At 49.8% G+C, this 20,886-nt stretch overlaps 7 protein-coding genes across 7 annotated transcripts; 3 read left to right on the forward strand and 4 right to left on the reverse strand.

The window, feature by feature from the left end:
- Positions 1-3,277: 3,277 nt before the first annotated feature.
- LY89DRAFT_607072 (GroES-like protein) lies at positions 3,278-4,865 on the reverse strand (the record flags this gene model as incomplete). Its single annotated transcript, XM_018210442.1, has 2 exons — positions 4,262-4,865; positions 3,278-4,162 (listed from the first exon to the last, which is right to left on the reverse strand). Coding segments are annotated over exons 1-2 (1,062 nt in total), but the record flags the coding sequence as incomplete, so codon positions are not given.
- A 553-nt stretch (positions 4,866-5,418) lies between these two features.
- On the reverse strand, positions 5,419-8,149 carry LY89DRAFT_607075 (adenine nucleotide alpha hydrolases-like protein). Its single transcript, XM_018210443.1, has 4 exons — positions 6,819-8,149; positions 6,351-6,768; positions 5,915-6,237; positions 5,419-5,864 (listed from the first exon to the last, which is right to left on the reverse strand). Exons 1-4 carry the CDS (start codon positions 7,998-8,000, stop codon positions 5,550-5,552), a joined length of 2,238 nt encoding a protein of 745 aa, XP_018076823.1. The 5' UTR covers positions 8,001-8,149; the 3' UTR covers positions 5,419-5,549.
- A 1,122-nt stretch (positions 8,150-9,271) lies between these two features.
- LY89DRAFT_299901 (uncharacterized protein) lies at positions 9,272-11,687 on the reverse strand. The gene is made up of 3 exons (XM_018206564.1): positions 11,400-11,687; positions 10,710-11,311; positions 9,272-10,602 (listed from the first exon to the last, which is right to left on the reverse strand). The coding sequence occupies exons 2-3, from the start codon at positions 11,275-11,277 to the stop codon at positions 9,332-9,334; spliced, it is 1,839 nt and encodes a 612-aa protein (XP_018076824.1). The 5' UTR covers positions 11,278-11,311; positions 11,400-11,687; the 3' UTR covers positions 9,272-9,331.
- Positions 11,274-11,958, forward strand: LY89DRAFT_299929 (uncharacterized protein). Its single transcript, XM_018206565.1, has one exon. It carries the CDS (start codon positions 11,483-11,485, stop codon positions 11,903-11,905), a length of 423 nt encoding a protein of 140 aa, XP_018076825.1. The 5' UTR covers positions 11,274-11,482; the 3' UTR covers positions 11,906-11,958.
- A 39-nt stretch (positions 11,959-11,997) lies between these two features.
- LY89DRAFT_762700 (uncharacterized protein) lies at positions 11,998-12,809 on the forward strand (the record flags this gene model as incomplete). The annotated part of the gene is made up of 4 exons (XM_018221577.1): positions 11,998-12,202; positions 12,255-12,390; positions 12,499-12,555; positions 12,598-12,809. The coding sequence occupies 4 exons, from the start codon at positions 11,998-12,000 to the stop codon at positions 12,797-12,799; spliced, it is 600 nt and encodes a 199-aa protein (XP_018076826.1). The 3' UTR covers positions 12,800-12,809.
- A 591-nt stretch (positions 12,810-13,400) lies between these two features.
- On the forward strand, positions 13,401-14,206 carry LY89DRAFT_300263 (uncharacterized protein). The gene has a single exon (XM_018206566.1). It carries the CDS (start codon positions 13,529-13,531, stop codon positions 14,000-14,002), a length of 474 nt encoding a protein of 157 aa, XP_018076827.1. The 5' UTR covers positions 13,401-13,528; the 3' UTR covers positions 14,003-14,206.
- A 3,234-nt stretch (positions 14,207-17,440) lies between these two features.
- LY89DRAFT_680620 (HlyIII-domain-containing protein) lies at positions 17,441-19,297 on the reverse strand. The gene is made up of 9 exons (XM_018214111.1): positions 18,973-19,297; positions 18,909-18,921; positions 18,810-18,842; positions 18,677-18,738; positions 18,458-18,623; positions 18,349-18,410; positions 18,141-18,235; positions 17,858-18,094; positions 17,441-17,790 (listed from the first exon to the last, which is right to left on the reverse strand). The coding sequence occupies exons 1-9, from the start codon at positions 19,127-19,129 to the stop codon at positions 17,632-17,634; spliced, it is 984 nt and encodes a 327-aa protein (XP_018076828.1). The 5' UTR covers positions 19,130-19,297; the 3' UTR covers positions 17,441-17,631.
- Between the last annotated feature and the right edge of the window lie 1,589 nt (positions 19,298-20,886).

The following is a 20,886-nucleotide window of genomic DNA, read 5'->3' on the forward strand; positions in this document are numbered from 1 at the left end:
GGGACTGCGGCTAGCCAGGGGGGCAGTTGGGACGACTGAAGCTTGGTCTGAATTTACTGGGTCAGGAACAGAAATTTGGCGACGGGGGACCAGACGGTGGTGATTCGACACGCCCACCGCAAATCCCTGCTGAGATCCAGGAACAGAACAAGAACACGATCCACGCGGAGCCACTCTCGCCACTCCTCCGCCACGCTTCCTCTCTGCCACCACTCTCACAATGCCACGACCAGAGTCACCACTTGGTCCAATGCCGGCCAACGTCAAGGTGCCAGTGCGTGTTTGCACGAGAGCGGAAGTGCTGCTCCAATTCTTCCAATTCTTCCAATTCTTGGTGTTGTTCTCTCCAAGACTCCAACAAGATATTGCTCACTTGGTCTGGTCTAGACCTTTCGGGGAATAATGTTGTTTCTGCTGTACTGACAACAACGACGTTCGTAAGTGCGGTGCCGTGCAATGAATGCTGTTTTTCTTTGATGCCCCGTTTTCTGACTTCAGTGCCCCTTCTCAGACCTGGAACGTCGCAGTCGGAGGGCCAACACGAAGCTTGTAAAAATACCTTGGGGTAAAAAGGGGGCTGTTCTCGGCTGCTGCGACTGGGAGATGAGATGAGATGAAGAGGCGATGATCAGACGAACGATGGTCAGTGTCCGTCCAGAGTCCCAGCAGCATGCACAGAATAATGATGTCCAGGTAGTCAGTCAGTCAGTCAGTCTGTCTGATGCGCTGGCTGCACGTTGGCGGTTGGTGTCAAACTAAGTCAGATTGAGCGAGCAATTTCTACCACTCTGTTAAGTCTCTCTTTGCTTTTGACATGCAGCAGAGTCTGGAGAAGGGCAAAGCCACACTGCCACAGGTGATTTCTGGTGTGCACTGTGCGGTGCGGTGGATGAGCGTCCGCAGCGGGAAACTAGAAACACCATGTTAGAACTCATTTCGGTTCAACGCCAATCTCTCTCAGAGATTGCAAGCACGTAACCACTTACTCCACTCAATGCCGGTCAACCTGACTGGCCGCGATCAGTCTGTGACGACCGCCAGAAATTTTAAAAAGCCCTGAGCGCGAGGCCGTTCGGAGATCAGACCGTGGCTCGAAATGATGGAGTTCGCTTGAACCGTGATGAATCGAGCACAAGGATGCCGAAAAGTCGACAGTGTTCAGCCCAGCAGGTGAAGCTATCGTGATCGGTGGGGAGTTGGTGTCGTCAGCAGCAATTTGCTCTCATGGACTTCTGGTCTGGTATATCCTCCTTGGGCCGTCCAGTGGTCATGGCGGGGTGGACAAGTTGACGCAGGAAGGGAGATTTGCTGGCGCTTCTCCTGGTCGTCGTCGAGGTCTCCAGGCTCGAATGGACAAAGAAACCCAAAGGAAGAAATTTCTTAGGGGTGAAAGACGTAATACTCATCAAAGTTGGCGGCAGCTGTCACAGGAAAATGGAATGGACTCGAGGAAGGGAGTGTTTGGAATTATCAATATATTGTTGCCAACATACCACAACATCGCGAATGCACTCGCCCCCCTTCAAATGGCTGCAGTGTTTGTACCTCCAAACCGAGAGGCGCATCTATTGCTGTGCACCTCTTGAATTCGGGACTGAGAAGCAGTGCCGGCTTCGATGTTGGGTTGGTTGGAAGTCTTCCTTTCAATTCAAGCCACCCGTGCTGGCTGCGAATCATCCGCTGATTTCCAACTTGCCCAGGCTCTCTCTTCTCCGGATAGAGGGGTCTGCCCGATTACAGAAGCTGAGAAGGAATTTGGAGCACAGCACTTCCAAGAATAAAATCATGTTGTACAACGACTGTCAAACATCCTCCTCACCGCAACGAACAGCACAACATCAAAGACAACAGTTGTGTTGACGCTCTGAAACGGCGTCTGTAGTTAGTTCGATTCAATCCTACAGGATCCACGATGCCACACTATAACTTGGACGGGCTCATCCGCGTTCCCCTGACTAGAAACCAGGCACCGCGCTTTCATTCGCGGGTTCTAAATTAATGCACATGCACTACCATGCACTACCGCGGTCCTCCGAAATTATGCAGACCATCAGGCACAATGAAATCATCGTCCCGTCACACCAAACAATCCCTCCCAGGGCACACCTCAGGAAACAGAAAATCAAGTTTGTACCTCTTGCCTGAATTCCTCGCGCGGTAAACAAACCAACACACTGGATACCAAGGTTTTCAGATAAATTGTTTGTTCCCAAACAAAAACGTCGCAGAGCAACCGCAGGAATGGAATGATGGTTCTGCTTCTTCTGGACTGGTCTGGACAGGCGGGTATTTTACACGTGCTGGTCTGCTGCTCGTATCTTGATTACGATCTTCATCTCTCATCTGTGCCCCGCCATCGTATAATTTCACCACAGCTGTGTACCCGATGGAACACACCTAGAAACGAAATAGAAAAGTATGACGAATCCTCCTCCTCCTCCTCCTCTCAAGAAGAAAAAAAATAAGGCAAAAACCCGAGTCTTCGGAAGCACTACCCCTCAATTTGACCGCCAGCAAGGTATGTACTGTACCACGAACCCGGTGTCCTACATAACAAAACACAGTCAGCTTTCCCGAGAGAAGAATTTGGAAGGCTCGATGAGCTGAAAAACGATAACATTTCCCCAATCTTAACGCCTATTCGATATCTAATCGGGAACCTTGCGTCTTTCGGCGTTGTTCTGGACCTGCATTCCCGAGGGCAATTGAGAGGGCTGGATCGTAGGGAACCACGTTTTTGTGGAATGGAAGGATCACGAGGATGCGGGTAGCCGTAGGGCTGGCGGTTTGCCTTGCGGTAAGGCTTTTTCTTTGGATGGTCAGTTTGAGGCTTGGATGGGCTGGAATTAGAAGGGCAGGTAAGTAAATTCTTTTGTAAGTCTAGTTACATCTTGCTTTGGTATTTCGGAGGCCTTCAAACAGCTGTGCTGCAGTTTTGGTTTCTATTTGGTTGTCCTTGGACAGAAATCTTGGGAAGCTTGAATGTGCGAAGATTGGAAGAGTTGAGTCGTCACCGGCTAAGCAGTTGCGACTTGAGATGCACCATACGGTCGATGTCTGAAGAGCGACAGTTTAAGTCAGCCTTTTAGATCAGCCGTTGCTTTTTGCTCTCAGAGTTCAGACATTTGAAACTAAAGTACACAAGATTACGGGTGACAATCGAGTACAGTTGAATAGCCTATTCTTGAGTTCGAGGTATATATCTGTCGTTATATCGTTCCACACTTACATCTATCTCACAAGAAAGCTCACCTCAAAGCAAACCCTAATCAATCTCGATAACAAACTTCCCAATCCCTCCCTTACCCTCAAGAATCTGTTGACACCCATTCCTCACATCCTCGATATTACTCAACTTAGCCCTCGCCCCCACAATCGGCATCACCTTCCCCTCCTCAACCCACCCCTTCATCCTCTCCAAATCCCTCGCATTCCCCTCCATAACCAGATACTGATACCGCACCCCCCAAACCCGCGTCCACATCCTCAACACCCAATCAAACACATTCAGCGCTACAACCAACCACCCCGGCATCCCCGTATTCTTCTTCTTAAACGCGCTCCCGTTCGGCACCGTGCTGATACTCACGATCAAGCCGCCCTTCTTCATCGCGCTCAGCGCCGGCACCGTCTGCCCCATCGTATCGAACATGAAGTCTACCTTCCCCTTCCCAATAGACTTCACTACATTCTCTTTCGTATAATCAACAATCACATCCGGGCCCCTATTCCCCATCGTCGCTTTAATCGTCGGGATCTTTCCCGTACTTAGCGTCGTGGTGGTTTTTGCTCCAAAAACTCCCTTCGCCAATTGTACCGCAAAACTACCCGTCCCCCCAAGACCAGCTGGTATAAAGACCTCCTTCCCTTCCAACCCACCTTCTATCTCCCGCTGTCCGATATCGAGCGCCTGTAAGGCGGTCAGGCCCGCCAGCGGGACAGCAGCTGCTTCTGCGAAGGAGAGAGAGGTGGGCTTCAGCGCCGTCTCGGAGACGGTCGAGAGTGCGTACTCTGCAATGGAGCCGCGGTACCGTTCATTGATGCGGGAGTAGACTTCATCGCCAGGCTTGAAGCGAGAGGTGGGTGAGCCGACGGCTGCTACGACGCCGGCGAGGTCGTAGCCCATTGTGTAGGGGAATCTGGCGTGTTTGTTAGTGTGGAGCTTTGGGGGATGAGGGGTACTGACTTTGCTCCTCCTAGGAGTTTGCCGAGTCTGTGAGAGGGCGGTTAGATGTGAGGAGTCTGCAGAGAGCGGAGAGACGAACCCAGAAGCGAGCTTGACGTCGATAGGGTTGACGGATGCGGCGTGGACTCGAATGAGTAGCTCATCGGGTTGTGTGATTTGAGGGACTGGGAGCGTAGCCACGTTATACTCGGAGGGATTGCAATGATGGCTCAGAGCCAATGCTCTCATCGTTGCTGGGATCTTGGTCGTCATATTCGAAATTTAGATTGTTGAAAAGTTGGGAAGAGAGAAGTGTGTGGGGTGAGAAGAGGGTGGTTTGATGCACATTTCTCGTTCTTGTATGCGACGAGCGGTCCAATATCTTCCGCCTCGGAGACTTCCTTGCAGCAGTGTCTCGTGCGAAGAAGCAATCAGCTGCTGATGTTTTCAGCTTAGGATCGGAAGCTAGGAATCAGACTTGATTCCGTATTTATAATTGCTACTTCGTAGAATGAATGCGCATCGTGTCGAAAGAAATTCGTGGTCATGGAGAGAGAGAGAGTTTCATAATGACGTACATGAGATACATGGCTAATCGTTATCGCACAAAGACATCTTTCCGCTTGGAGAATGATCTTGGAGAAAAGCAATTGAGAACAACAGAAAATAATAAGAGACTGTAAGGAAAGTGTATTTTAGGTAGCTTTGATAAGAAAGAGAAGAAGTAACAACAGTAATGTATATGACTTGCGGTTGACGGCTTACCACACGTGATGCATTTCTCAGCAACATTTTGCCATAAGACGACGTATCCTATGCAGGATACTAGTGTAATATCAAAGCCCTTTGAAGAAACTCTCATTCATATCTAATAAAAAGAAAAGAAAAAAAGGAAAAGAAGAAGGGGCGTCTTTGTGCAGGAAACATTCCTCAAGTCCACTTCCGATCTCGAAATTGAGACTGAAAAATTTGCTTGCATATTTTCCCCCTCGAATCTGCATATTGATTTAACCTTTAAGAAAAACTGTAGAGAAGAATAAGACAAAAAATTGTAAACGGGTACAGTATGCACATGTAGATAGGGACCTCGTCTAACTCGCTAAGCTGGCCTATGTTGACTTGGGGAAGTGACTAGGAAACACTTATTTGAATTGCTAAACTTAGGGTCTGGATTTTATTAACTATTTCGTACAGGGACCAGCTTCTCAAGTTGGGTATCTCTTCGATATGTAGGAGGAGTAGGATAAACATCTATTCTCTTTCTCAGCTTTGATATTTGCCCGTTCAGCGGCAATGGTATTGTACATGGTTGAATCTTTTCCTTTGATCGGCAGTGACAATTCGTCCAGACTAAGTCCAAGAGTATCGCGTTACATAGACATCTCTAACATGACATCTCAAACAGCAACACTGCAGCAAGTCTCTCCTCCCCGCTCACACCCCAGATACTTCGACATGGTACAACCGTCCCACAGTAACTTGAACTTTTGATGTCTGATGCCTCATGATCAACATACGCTGTATGCGCCTGTCCATCCTGTGAACCAAGCACAGAAATAGCCTTCTCGAAAGTACTGCTTCGACGTTCACTGCCCTCAACCCATGGTATCATGACCACCGAATGTACGACGCTATCCGCAACGACACATTGATAGATCCGCCACTTATCTTCATTCCCATCCTCTTCTTCGCAATAAAGCTACCCCTCTCATCAGCAAATCATCACCAAACTGCAACTAGAAAACTTACCTTCACTCTCCCTCCCACAATCCCCAAACCCGCATGCCACTCAATCAAAGCACTCCTGGGCAGCTCCTCAACCTCAACCGCGAAGAACGGCGGCACAATAGACTTCAGTCCGGCAAGAGAGGGACTTTCAACCATATCCCAATCTGGCAACGTCCTCTCCGTTTTCGTAGCACCTTGAACCTGTTTCCCGGAGAAGAATTTATCTTCCCATAGGTCGACGTCGATGTCTTCATCGTCGGCGTCGGCGGGAGGTTTGCGGTGTATGGATGTCCAGACGAGAGAGGCGATCCGGGCTTGGGTTTGGATGGTGGTGGGTTGGGGGTCTGGGAAGGTTAGGGGTTTTGTGTTGAGAGTAGGTAGCTTTGAATGTGCCAGGAAATGGGTGGTTGTGGACTTCAATGTCTACAATGGATGAGCACGAAAAGATGGTACGTACCAGCACAACAAGGAAGATAAGCAACAACATTGGTAAACCAACCAACGCGCATCTCCCTCGCAATCCGCCAAAGATGCTGCAAAGACAACACAGCCTGTCTCTTAAAATCTCCCATAAACTCCCCGCTCTCCACAAGCTCAGGCAAAGCCATAGTATGCGGAACCAGAGGAATTTGACCAGCGATATATGTTCCCATTATTGACTCATTTGAAGAGATAGGGACGGATATTGCTTGGGAGTAAGGACCAATATTCGCGGGTGCCCAGTAAGATCGAGATTGTACGTGTAACGCATCTCGAGTTGGGGATTTGAGTGTTCTGATTTGAGTGAGGAGGTCAGTGGTCGTTGGGAGGAGTGTCCCACAGGCGATTGTTACTCTTGCTGGTGGATTTGGTTGTGTGAAGAGGGAGCCGTAGATCTGTGGTTCGTTAGTGGTTGTGATTCTGAATTGGAGGTAGAGGTGGGTACTTTGTTGACAGTGGCAAAGTCGGACATTGAGCGTAGGATGATGAGTGTAAAAACGATATCTGCAGGTTCTAGAGTTAATTGACTGAGATGTTGTCGTATGTCGGTTATTGCTTTCTTGGATGCTTCTTCGATATCAAGATCTGGATCATCTTGATCAGTAGTAAACAAGGTGTGGTCGACCTTCTTCAGTGCCAAGCTGGAAGACGGCTTGTATAGACCGTTTGTGTATTTCTCAAGCCATTTTCCAGAAGATTCCTGAACAGTAGTCTCATCAAACTTAGAGACCTCATCCAAAACACCTTGGAACCTTGGCTCAAGCAAACTCGGTACCCTACACTCCTTCACCACAACCTCCTCCTCATCCTTCATCACCACCTTCGCATCCCGTATCCTCAACCAAGCCGACCCACCCCCCTCCCTCACAACCTCCAAATCCTCCTCCTTCACCTCAATCCGTCCCTTAAACAACCACCTCGGCCCATCCACAACCAACGTCTCAAACTCCCCTCCCTCCCCAATCACACCCCCATCCCCCTCAACTCCAAACCTCCTCATCGCCCTCTCCACCCTGCTCACCCCTCTCTCACTCACAACATCCTCCCACAGAAACCCCTCATCGAGTCCCCCACTCGCAACCTTAACAATCCTCGCCTCCAACCCCACACCCCTCATATCCCCCAACAACCCACTCTGCGACCTCCCCGGCTCGAGAACTGGATACTGCCACAAGTACGCCAGCGGAACCAACCCCAACCTCACCGCCACGGATTCAATCCTCGTCCTCTGGTACGTAGACAAAATCGCCCCCGTACAAACGGCATTCGCCTCCGGCCTCTCCCTCAGAATCCTCCTCAGAAGCGGGACCAACGATTCCGTCTCATCGCACTCTCCCTCTCCATCAACAGGACCATAACTCCGTCCCGTCCTCACAGCGCTCCCTTCAATCACCTGTCTGTACAGCGGGATACCTAGCGCTCGCTCGGACAGCGGGATCACCGTGTGTCCCACCGTTTGGTACATGAAACTATTTAGGTCATGCTCATCTTCTTGATTGGGTGGAGGAGCTGGATATAGGTTGGCGAGGGCTACGATCTTGTGCCCGTTCTGGAGGCAGTGGAGGAGCGAGTAGAAACTGTCTTTGCCGCCGGAGATGAGGGCGATTACGTTGAGGGAGTCGGGCATGCCGTGGGATCGGGGGCCCGGGCCGTGAGCTGAGTGGAAGGGTTTGAGGTTGGGCTTTCATGGATGGAGAGATAGATTGAGGGTTGAAGGAAGGGTTGTCAGCCTTGTGTGGTGCGGCTGAGAGATGGTTTGGGGATGGTGGTTTTGGTTGGAGATGGAGGGGTTCAGGTGGAGGGAAAGCTGAGTTTGTTAAGCGAGGATGGGGAATGATGAAGGATGCCTTGGAGGCCTCTTTCTCCTGGTGAGAGTGAGACATTTTGGGAAACTAGGTATGTATTGTTTGGAAGTAAGGATCTTTTGGGTTTTTGGTGATAATCCAGTTCTAAGCAGGAGAGGTTGTTCTTTTCAAATACGTTAGGATGTTGATGGTATTTCACGATGTCACGATGTCTGAAATAAGCGACGCACAAAAAGCTTGAACAATATCTACCTAAACATGCCATGTACAGTCATGGGGTGAACCCAGCAACTTTGCTTAGAAAATGTGATTTAGTCTAATTCACTTGCTTGATATGTATGTACTAGAGAACGGGCTGATGTCTCATGTTTGTGTTCGTGATTCTCCTTGATTGTGAATATGCTCTTTTGCGTTGGGAGCTTATAACTCGGCCCGATCTTTGTAGTCCAGGAATTGATTATGAGAAATGAGGCTGCTGTGAGAGAGAGCATTTACATGTTAATGCAACAAAAGATGTAGGGGACAGCCCGGTATATTAAGTAATAAGTCATGGGAGATCCATATGTGCATATAAAATTTGTTAGAATACTTACTTACCTAGTCCGAATCTGTGTCGAAGATGTCACACGGAAAAGTACATCACAGAAGACAGGGTTTTGGGAAGACAATTCTATACATGGCAGACTTCTATTGTACAAGTTGGTGGCCCGCACGAAATGGAAGACCGCTGATGGAAAGCAAGAGGTAGACGCTATGCGAGACGGTGGACCAGCTCCGTCGCAGTAGAATTACAACGAAGGTAAAGAAAGTAACGCAATCCCAACCACCTCTCATTTCAGAGACACGCCCCTCCAACCCTTTCCCCCATGATCCGTCATCACGCTAAATCGGCACGACAAGTGTGGAAAAGGAAAATTTTGATACAACGAAGAGAAGAAATCATAGCAGCAGTAGCGAAAAACCTGGACTTTTTTGGTTGCAAACCCCCTCCATCGTGTCAACGTCTTTTGATCGCGAGACCCGAATGTCCCTAAAGACCGCCGCGTAAAAAGGTAGCGGAAGGTCGATTATGAAGAGTGTATCCGTATGATCGTGAGACTCGTAATCTGGCGTACCCCTCGGACTCATTGTTCATTCATCCCGTTTGAGTCCATTATTCGGAACGCTTGCGCTTCTTTCGTGATTGGCCGTCGTTTCCACTGCTGTCGGAGGTAGCCTCAGTGTCGCTGCCAGATGCACCGGCTGCAACACGGAAGAGAACATTGCCCAACTGTTGGATGTGCTCACCATCGCTGGCCGACTCAAGGTGGTCGCTGGGTAGCTCGCCATCTTCCAAGACGCCCATGATGATAGCACCGCTTCCGTGTGTGCGAGAGTGTTGGGAGAGGTTGTCACTGCGGGAGAACTTCTTGCCGCACTCATGGCATTCGAATGGCTTGTCTTGGGTGTGGAGGGAACGGTAATGTCTCTTGAGATGTTCTTGGCGTCTGAATCTTCGGTTGCACAATTCACAGACAAAGGTCTTGGATGGATCCTCTGTCAAGGATTGCTTGCGTCCACGACGGTTGACAGTTGGTTGAGCGTTGCCTGCATCGGAGCCGGTGCCCATAGCATTGCTAGTTGAAGCAGCTTCGGATGAACCAGATTGGCTGGGGGCGGTCGAGGTTTGCTGTCCCTCGCCGGTTTGTTGAGGGGGGGCTCCGCTTGCAGCGTTCATTGGGACGGTGTACTTGCGAGACCTGACGAGGTTGTCGAACTCGGTGCTATCCTCGTCACACGAAGCCTTCTTGGACTTCTTGCTGCGCTTCTCCTTCTTGACTTCGGTTTCGGACCCAGATGCGGGTGGGGAAGGCAGGCAAGCAGTTGCGAATTGCTCTGAATCTTCGAATTCCTCAAAGTCCTCGAACTCGTCTTCGCTGATGAACTGCTCGTGGTCTAACGACAGGAGGTCAGAGCCAGAGTTGGTTCGTTGTCTCTTGGCACCGAAGAATTGGACGTTCTCAATGGTAGGGAAGTTGACAAGGCCGTTGACGAAATCTTCTTCCGAGTCGAGATCGGAGTATTGATCGAATGTAGGTAGACCGTGGTTGTGCGCTTGTGTGGAGAAATTGAATTTCGCCTGAGTCTCGGCAACCTTATTGTACGTCTCGCCTCCTAGCATAAACTGATGCGCCTCGTCGTCGCCTGCGCAGAGTGTAGGGAGCTGAGGAAATTCCGTGGGGACTGTTGTCTTGGTGACAGGTGGGTTGGGTGATTGTCCAGCTCCAACAGTCAGGTTGCGCGGATCGCAGAAGTCGAAGTCTTGTTCTGAAATGACAGATCGTGGGTAAGGGGAAGGGGATGGAGAAAGTGAGGGACAAGATGCCGCAGAGAGGAGTTCCTTAGCGTTCCCGTTGCTCATAAGCGAGGTAGGTTGGATGAACACTGGAAAACAGCGAGTTAGCGAACTCGAAACTTAGAAACTTAGATCTTAGGGTACCGCAACATCGGAATGCCACAACAACCATCTGCGATTCACGACTTGAACGTACCTGGTGTCATGGGAGGTGACCCACATCGGGCCCATTCGCCACCTGCGAGGTTCTCGGATTGAACTTCTCCTTGGCATCCTGCCTTCACGCCCTCGAATCCCTCGAAGCCAAAGAACATGGTGTTCATGGGGGTTGGCAGACCTTCACAGTTGGATGGGCTGCTGATGCTGCTTCCTGAAGCTGACAGGGGCGGTGTAGATGGGTAGTAGTACATCTCTCCATCACGAGTGTCGGATTCAATCATCAATCGAGGGGTGTGCTCCTGGACCAAGATGGTTGGCTTCTGGTATATGGGACGTGGTGATGCCATGGGCGTCATGTTCATGGGGAATCCGTTGTTGTACATCTGCATAGGCATCGGTGGCTGTGAGCATGCGGAATTCGGTCTGGAGTAGATCGGAGTCGAAGGCATAGGCTGCACATGGGGGTGGTATACTGGGACATGGATGTTGCTCGGCTGCTGCGAGAAATGGCCATGTTGGCGGTTGTCGGGTTTTGGGTCTGGGTTATAGTAGAAGAACGGGGACTGTTGTCCCATTGCTTGGACGTGGTGGTATGAGTGATCCATGGCGAGTGCTGATGGTTTCTGAACTCTTTTGGGTCTGTTGAATGTTAGTCACATTTCGTGGACTCAAAGGCCGTCGCCTTCTTTCATCTCCCCTCCCAAGAGAACAACGAGAGAGCACATACCGATGGGTATTCAACCTGGGATATATTTTTCCGTTCGTTTATTAGTTACGTTTGAAACGTTGCTCGTATAGTGGCTTGATATAATGGGACCGAAAGGGCCGGAAGATCGGAATGCTCGAGTGGATAGGAAATTGCTCGCAGAGAGTGACTGGACAACAGCTTGGACGGGCCAAAAACTGTCTAATAGTTGTACTGGTGGGTTGAGTGATGATACATATGCTCGTCGAGGTGTTTTGTCTGGGGCCGACTGGATGATGCGGGACGAAATTATCGACGTTTCGTGGGACAGAGCCGGAATGCAGAACGACAGCGAGATGCTAAATGAAGGTACGGAAGACGATCGAGAAGGCTATAAAGGTACAAGCACGAGTCGAAGATGTTCCAAAGGATCGAGTACAAAAGGGAAACCGAGAGACGGTATAAGAAGAATGGATTGGTGCTGGAGTAGCAGACCTGAAGAACGAACAAACGAATGTGTGGTGACGGGGACCCTGCAAATAAAGTAAAGTTCACAGATCAACGAGTGTGAGGGTGATAAAAGGCAAGATAGGCAGAGCCGACGAAAAAGGCTTAGGTCTCAGTTGGAAGTGAGTGGTGCATGGCGTACAAGGTCAACGGGGTGGGCCAGGAACAAGAAAGCAATGAATGGGTGAGTGGGCGTTCGAGGACCCTGGTCTGGGGCAGCCGGCAGGAACAGCAGCCAGCAGCAGTGGAGTGGAGTGGAGTGGCAGTACTAGTAGGAGTATGGTACAGCAGCCAGCAGCAGAAGCAGCATGAGATGGGATGGGATGGTGTGGATGGGTGTGTGTGGACGTGAGGGCTGCGAAGGTCTCCAATTTTCTAAATCTAGTACAGTACAGGACAGGACAGTAGTGTGCTTGGCTTGGGGCCGGGATCCTGGTCTCTTCGTGTTCGACGCTACGTCCCATCGAGAAGTGATGGGGTTATGGGTATGGGACGGGCTATCATGGGTTACTGAGTGCGTGCATGGGTGTGTGGTCTTAGGTTGTTCGGGTTGGTAAGAGAGGAATCAGAGGATGGATTTGCTGGGAGGCCAGCACTATTGGACTGCTCTGGGAGAGGATGGACTATTGAACAGCGAGGACTACGAAACAGTGAAGACTGAACTGGATGTGAGAGTGACTGAAGTGAGTGAGTGAGTGAGCGCAAAGTGGTGGTGTGCCAATTCTGGTGGCAGCGAGAGCGAGAGTGAGGACAACTCTCAAGAGCTGGCTGGTACTGGTTGGGTGGGATCGACCAACAGCAAGACCTCTCTAGGCGAGAGCAGCGAGTCAAGTCCCGTCAAGCAAACCAAACCAAAAACGAAGCCAGCATTATTCCATCATGTTCACACTACAAAAGCAGCGAACCCACCATTCGGGTGTGCCCTCGACGAATAATTATTTTGGCGCTGTTTTGTTCACGCAAGCGATGGGTCGATAGGATGGATGACTGCACCGGCGCACTCGAGAAAGAAACTAGCGCACCAGACTGTGCATGCATAAGCCCGTCCAAGCTAGTCGAGCATTAATTATCCGTACGACCAACGACCAACGACCAACAACCAACCTGGACGACCGCCGCCGTGTTCGCTGAATCTGAACACCGCGTCACCGCGTCGCCTGAAAGAAGAAAAAAAGTTGCTGCTGCGAACGAGTGGATGAAAGGCAGGCGTGCCTCACAAGCAAGCAATACAGATCTCAGACTACGTGATTGCGATGATGCTCGCTGGGCCACAGCAGAGGAGATTACAGTCTGCCGCGCAAAAGTAATACTGCTCCAGACGGCCCATATTCAATGCTCCACGGAGTACAAACACCACCACCAACAAGAAAACACTCCTCACTACTGCAAACCGGCTGCTTTCACCTAGCCAGACTCCCGGATGCATTCAAAACTCGTCTTCCCTCGAGCATGTGAGCAGCTCATGTGCGGGACTCTCTCGCTCGAGCCCATTTGGTCCTCCAGTCCTTCTCCAATGACGATCCGACGTTCTGATTCAACACAGCCTCCATCGCACTGTTTCTGACACGCCTGGCATTGACGGGCTCTGATGTACGGCTTCATGCGAAGCTGCGACTCCAGAGACAGAGAGCACGCTCCTTGCGGGCTCGCCGTTCTGAGCATGTATGCACGCGAGGTGGTTGAGAGCCAGAATGGCGAGTCGAGGGGATGGAGTTGTTCATCCTATTCGACGTCGTGCTGCAAAGCAAAAAAGTTGTGAGGAACGCGAAACACGTTGGCAGCCACTGAAAACGCGAAGCACCCCTCCCAAATGCACATTGGACAAACACCATCAGCGTGCACGGCAGCACGATACTGGGAGCAGAACTCATTGGGCACTGCCGAACGTATCAAACTGCATGCTTCTTTTCTTCCGAAAGCGTCGCCATCCCACCATCCCCGTTCTGTGCTTGGTCCGCCAGCATGAATTGCCCCTCTGTTCTTTGATCATCGCGCATGACCTCAGAGGATCCCGCCGGCCTGGGCTATCGATAGTGATCCAATCTTTCAGCCCTCCAGGTGCATTCAGCTTCCATTTTAGAGAGCCTGCCCCGCCTTGCATTGCTCTGGAGGCGATCAGCAGAGTGTGGGGTGGGTAGCACCCAGGTCCAAAAGGTATGAAACACGAAACAACCATGATGCTTACGATCGGCCACCAGACCGAACGGTGGGCAAGACACGCGTGGTGCTTCGTTTTTCTCCAGAGCCAAGAACCAGGCTGGATTGGGTTGCCGCGGATAATCATGTATCACTAAGCCCACACATATCTGCATTTCGTTGGGGGTTTCTGCTGAAATCTGATGCCATGATATGTCATATTACAGAATGTGTGTGCAGGTACAGAGGCAGAACGGTTTCGGTACCTGGCTTCCTGCAGGAACAGATTATCATCTTCTCCCCTTTCAGACAACGTGGTTGGTCTGGTAAAAGGGACCACACCACCAAAAAGAACTGACGCCTCCCTCATCATTGGCTGATCTGCTTGCTGCCGCTCTGGAAGAAACACCATGATGAATCCTTCACGAGGAAAAGGCCGAGCCAGAGTCCGAATCGACTGCTATCTATCTAGAATTTCGTTTCTCCTCTTCTGCTGTGCCGACCATCTCGGCTGGATGAAGAAGCCAGGCATTAAAATCGTCACCAATTGTCCTAGACCTCCTCCTCTCGTATCGTACGCGTGTTGACAAGCCGAGGACGATCGTGACAGCTGGTTTGTCCGATCTTCCCACCTTTAGTCCAAAGGCCTTTGAGCCGTCGTTTGAAAAGATCTTACTATCTTAGACAACGGCAGCCAGCGAGATCTGTAGTGCAGCATCCGCTCACAGCAGTTGCTCCAAGTCTGACGGTGAGATGGCTAGAGAGGTCCCTAGCCGCTCGTAGCCCTAGGATGGTCTTTATCGATAGGACGGTATATCTTCCCGCACAACGGCTTCCGCCACGGGCGATCTGATGGCGGCTCGAAGCCCAACAGGACCGTGGAGAAGTGCACAAAAAGGTCCCATCATATCGAGATGCTGCATAAATATTGGACGCAGGCCATACCAGCGAGTCGCCCAATTATTGTGACTGAGCGGTCAGCACGGTATAATTGCTATCACATGCGAGAGTAGGCGCGCTCGTACCACGAGATTGCTCTCCTGCACACCTCGAACTGTGCCACAATGAACCTGCTGGTCGCTGGGAAATTGCATAATGGCAATGCATTGGCTAATGCAGAGTTGTGCGCAGTACAACCTAAAGATAGGTCGAGCGCTTTTATTTTTTGTGGACTAGACTCTCGCTGCTTTTTCATAGCGGTCTCAAGGTGGTGTGTGGCCACCAGCGAGCGGGTAGCCGAGAGTTTTCTGCGGTGGGGGCGAGGCGACGAAAGTTTGCATTAGGATATGAACTCGTCCTTGCATATCGTTGCATCGCTCCTCGTGCACTACTCGTCGTCTGCATCAAACACCCCCGTCCCTCGTCCCCCGCCGTCGTCGTTCGTTTTGTGAAAACCGCTCCTTCGGTGGACTTCCAGAAGCAGTCTGGGTTTAGTCAAGCACGCCTGCCGGGGATCGCCAGGGAAGGCAAGCCCACAAGGGCTGGCTTGTTCTGAGTCGTCTGCGATGCAGAATAAAATGGAGGGAGCGCGGCCAGGGTCCCTGAATTTGCCTTTCCGGCGTTGACCGGCTCCTCAACCATGCATTGAGTGGCCAATTCAATGTATCCACTTCACCAATCGGGGACCCCTCGTGCCGTTTGATAGAGCCCTGCCAATCATCTTTGCCCATTGTTGGGTGAGATTCCAGGCATCGATGCAGCTCTACTGCAGGTACAGATGCAGGTACGAAAGGGTTCAGAGAAACAGCCTGGCTTGGAACGTTGCTACTGCTGCAGCTGCATATGCAAGTTGGGACGTCCCAGACTGTCAAGTACGGAGTACCTGCGTTGTGATGGATAGCAGGTGTGTTTCATCAACGCAACCACCATCGTCGAGTGGCAAACCAGACATCATGATCATCGTTTTCTAAGTTCTGCCATCTGAAGTCTGATTCGCTTCGTCCCGTGTCCTATCGATTGCTGAAGCCTGAGCAGCGGGACGGAGCTCCTACGGATAGCCCAGGGCTTGCTTGGATTGGTAAAGACCAGCCATACGGAGGAAGATTCCAGGCCAGCACCACCACTCCACCCGCGGGTTCCGGCTCTCTTCCCAAGAGCAAATCGGCCCACAGGATTGTGATAGTCCAGAAGTCAAAGGCGTTGAAAGTTTTCTCATGAGCACACCATGTGGATTTGTGGTCTTATCTCTTCATACTATCCGCCTGCTGCTGCAAGCTGTGCAGGAAACTGGAATTGGAAAAGCCATTGGTCAAAGAGCCAGGAAGCAGACCCGAGAGGTCGGTTTGCCCTCAAGGCTTGGGAGAAACGTGCTGGAATTGTCTTCCAGCAAATCCCTGCTTCATGATTGGTGACATTTGTGGGCTCTCTCGCACGTGCAAAGATCCTCACTTGGCCTTTCCAAATCTCGTCCAGACTTGTCCAGTTTTGCATCATGACACCATCCGCGGGCCGCCAATCTACTCCCGCTGGTCAACACCATTGATTGACTAAGTCCTCCAATGCTACCAGGCTAGCCTCTTGTTGAACATGTCCGTGTCTTGAACGATGGGTAAATTCACCGACGGCCGAAAGCAACCCGACCCCGGATTTCTCTCTGCCCATTCGGTTTGGAACTGGTAAATTTGTATGCAGGGGAACCAGATCATTGGCTCTGCCGGTAAGCCGAAATGCATGAGGGTGCAAAAGTGGATGCTGAACTCGTTCGGATACACTTTGATGCAACTCTGCGGCGTTTCTAACGGTTTCTCGGGCTCATATTCAGAACGTTCGAGTTTCGTTCTGTGAATCGAACGTCAGAAGGATGCCGCACCTCCCTCAGTTGACAGACGAGCCTGCCGTCAAAGGATCGCTCGATTTTGGGCATGAAGTTGCTCACTCTGATTGCGATCAACTTCAAGTGAGTTGTTAAAAGTGGGGCAGTCGCCGTCTATGAGGGCATTCAGCACTTCTTGAAGATCTCTCCACAACCAGACGAGAAATAAAATTGTCGATCAGGGATCCTTAGTAAAAGTGGTGCCTTCGGCATATTCGAAATTCGAATCCAATTCTTGGGACGAAATGTTCCGGAACCCATCCCGCACACCCTGTGTGAACAAATCCCTGCCGTCCAGAGCACTTTCGCTGTAGCGGCTCAGATACTAGAAGAGGCTTCTTGCGCCGTGTCCAGTGTAGCCAGAACCCTGATGATGGGCCTTCGAGAATGTTTCACACCACAAAAGAAGAAGGCAAAAAGGTGGTCTTCGTCGGTCTCCATCTCTTGGCCGACAGCGGCAAGGTCCGCAGGTCCTGAGATAAGGAGTCGCGTGGGGACGGTGTTTCGATTGTATGATTGTGTATCAAAGCAAGCGATTGTCACGTCTGCATGAACGTGTTGTCTATTTATACGAGTAACGTGATTCATGCATTTAAAATTGTTTTATGCAATTTATTCTTGTCTTAGACTCCAAGATCTCCACACCTTCGGTAGCGATGAGGCTGAGCCACGCATTACTTCTATTTGCTTGAAACTTAATCATCTATTATTATGGTACAGCTGAGCCGTCCTTGTAATCATACAAAAAGCTTTGCGTCAACACACGCAAGTTTGAGGACGTCAAGTGGCACGGTTACGAAACACCATATCCATATCATGCTATGCTGTCGAGCATGACTTGCCATCGGCATGAACATAATCGAAAGCTTGAAGAAGGGCTTTCGTATATGTGAGGGCTGCCACGATTACCATTACGTGGAATATCTGATGACTCGCCCCCCAGATGTCAAATGTTTTCCTCCACCATCTCTCTGGTATCTACAGTACATTCAGTCAGCAAAGGGCATTCTCTTCTTCCTGTTCGTGTATTGTGAGCGTTGCAAACCTTTAGAGCATATGCTGTAGCACCGAGGATGTCCACTACAAGTGTAGTGATCACCCAACTCACTCCCATTTGTTGATTTTGCACAGCCCATCCATATTTGAACGTTCCGTGGAAAACAGGAACCATAGTGAAGATAGCAAGGCTACCGAATGTTCCAGCTCTCACGAATCTCAGATAAGGGCCACGAAAGTGCGGCTGGAATGTTGATATCGAGCAAATTACTGCCAACACAGAAAGCTATTCTGTGTCAGCCTTGCAGGATGAGCGAGATACGAGAGCATACCAGTGTCCAATACGCATTCCGCAAGTCTACATCGCAATGAAACCCGTAGAACAGCAGCGGGATCGTTGCACTCCACATCAGGAGAATCACGCCTTCTGATGGTGCAGAAGTCAGTATTTCCCGTTCAAGCACACTTCAGGAACAATCTACTACATGTTCTGAAGATAGACTGTCTCAAGGCTAAGAGACAGAGGTTCCATAAACTTACGGAAATCAAGCTGGGCCCCGAACCTCTCCACGCTCTTGGAATGGCTCAATAGAGTGTGGTATCTACGATGATTAGTATGAGCTCTGGAACACAACAAGACATCTCTAACGTCGCAGACAAACAGAAGCATATCGCGCCACCGAAAAAGTACGCCGAAAAGACAATTATATCAGCCGCAGTAGCAACAGCATAACGCAGAGGTATCTCTTTCCTGAAGAGATACGCAGGAAGAATGAAAAAGATGGCAGCTCCAATGAGATGGGAGTAGATGTTTACTACACAACAATTAGCTCAAGATCTACAATGGAGAGGAGAAGCGGTTGCGTTCCAGATTCATTGTGGAGGTATTTCCAGCTATAAAAGCAAGCAGAGAGCGATCCGGACGCCGATCTGTCGGGTGTCAGAACACGATATCCAAGACATCGATGACATGCCACATATAGAGATAGATAGGATCTTACCGATACCCAGTCTCGATGAACTGATTATCATCCCTACAGAAGAAAAGCCACAACAATCACCTGATTACCCTCTTCATCTAGAATGCCAATGGAACTTACTGCTGCCAAACCTCTACGATCTCTTATCAGCCACAAAATACCTCCAAAAGAACGACTCACGCACCTAATTCATCCCACCGTCTCAACGGCTCCCGTTGTAGCACCCCGCGCTGATAGTGCAATCCCCCCATCCACGTGTCTAGTCCTTCTCCTTCCTTCTTCTTATGTCCAGTGGCGGCGCTGCTGCTACTTTCCGGCTCACTGCTTTTTCTGCGTATCATGGCTGCTGTCCGCGGAAAACCCTCTCTCCAAAGAAAATCGATAAATAGATCAGAAACAGTAATCTTCTAGAACCACCAAGTTCATCGTAAGACAAACGTTATCTCCTCCATGTTCTGGATGACTTGGTGGTAGTGGGCAAAAAATTTTCTCTCCCATCGAACTCGAGCACAAACACGGAGTGTTACAGAATGTGTTTACGCTTTGACTTATTTATCTATCGAGCGTGGATTGTTTCTGCGATGCATCACATCACAAACACAAACATGCAGGACATATGCATGCACAATTTTCATATCTTCCTTACATACAGAGGGAAGTACTGTACATTAGTGTGTATGCATAGTAGTCCTGCAATATAGGTAGGAAGGTATAGCGCTCCACTGCACGACGCAGGAGAAATTGTCTTAGAATATTGATAATATACAAATTCGCTATCGCGCTGTTACTATTGATCGATCGATAAATAATGCTCGTGCGTGCGTGTTTCAAACCGTTTTTTTTTGTCTGTCGCTGCTTTTTGCTTTTTGTGCCTTTTCGTTTGGATAAAAAGCACGCCTCTCTTTCCAGTGCGATGAATGGGCACTACACCCTCTTGAAGCTGTGTAAGAAAGGTGCCGAGTGGTGTGCTGCTTCATGGTCAATCGATATGGCGAGACAAGTGACGAAGCCTGAACTGAGTCTGATTTGCCTTCTCGTACCTGCATACCACCTACCTACCTACTATTTATTGCCGTACCTGCGTTATTGGGTTTGTGGGTGGAGGGGGCGTGGAATGTTGGTTCGAGGCACACGTGGATGTGGGAGTGTGGCACGTGGAGAGGGAGAAGGTAAGCTCGTATAGTTCTTGAGAAAGAGGGTGATTGAGTTTGGTATGGGCGTTTGTTTCTTAGTACGTTTTGAGAGTTGTGTTTTGGCTAGAGTAAGCGTAAGGCGAGGAGAGCTTGACGTACTTCTTCTAGATGGATACTGTCAGTCAGTGTTAGGTTCTTTCTCGTTTTAGACAGCTTGTGCGGGTTGCATTTTTGTCGCCGCAAGGCGTCGATAGTCTCAACTTAAGCCTGCGGCTCAATGCCTTAACACTGGCTAGGCTATATCAAACTCACAGGTTCTCACTTGAGTCTGTCTTCAGCATGGGAAATGCGCCTCCCTGGCCGCGCTGCACTGTGTGAGGTAATGTGCGGCGTCTTACTTCTTTTTCGTCAAATAGCTGATTTAAGACTCAATTTGTCTTTGTAGGTTGCCTTTGCCATATGCGTACTCCTTACTACAGGCATGTTGATAAGTGGCACAGTTTCTGTAACGTCAGTGCCATTTCAGGAGGGTTTCAATGGTCATTGACTTGGGATCGATCGAGTTCCCATTTCAAATTTTTGTTCTCAGATATTCTCTGTCAAGTTAGTTCGTATCGAAATCACAGATTGGCGTTAGTTTATCTTCAACTTGCTACAATGTCTGTGGATAGCCATTTCTCATGGATTTATTGTCTTCCACGCTCTGGTCTTAATATCAATGCTTTATTCCCAATGTCCCACCATGAGATAGATGAAGTCAAAATCATAACGCGGGACATGCTTCTCTCAAATTCACTTGCTCATGGAATCAAATGACTGGAAGCATTTCTTCACATGTAGTATCTTTGATTGTGACCGGCTTTGCATTCAACTTTGCTCATTTGACTAAGCTGCTTTAGTATTTACCCATTTTCGTTGATATTGACAGCCTAGGTTTCTCTCACATTGCCATACATTCGATTATG

Source organism: Mollisia scopiformis, assembly GCF_001500285.1.
Source record: "Mollisia scopiformis unplaced genomic scaffold LY89scaffold_3, whole genome shotgun sequence".
NCBI classification, from domain to species: domain Eukaryota; kingdom Fungi; phylum Ascomycota; class Leotiomycetes; order Helotiales; family Mollisiaceae; genus Mollisia; species Mollisia scopiformis.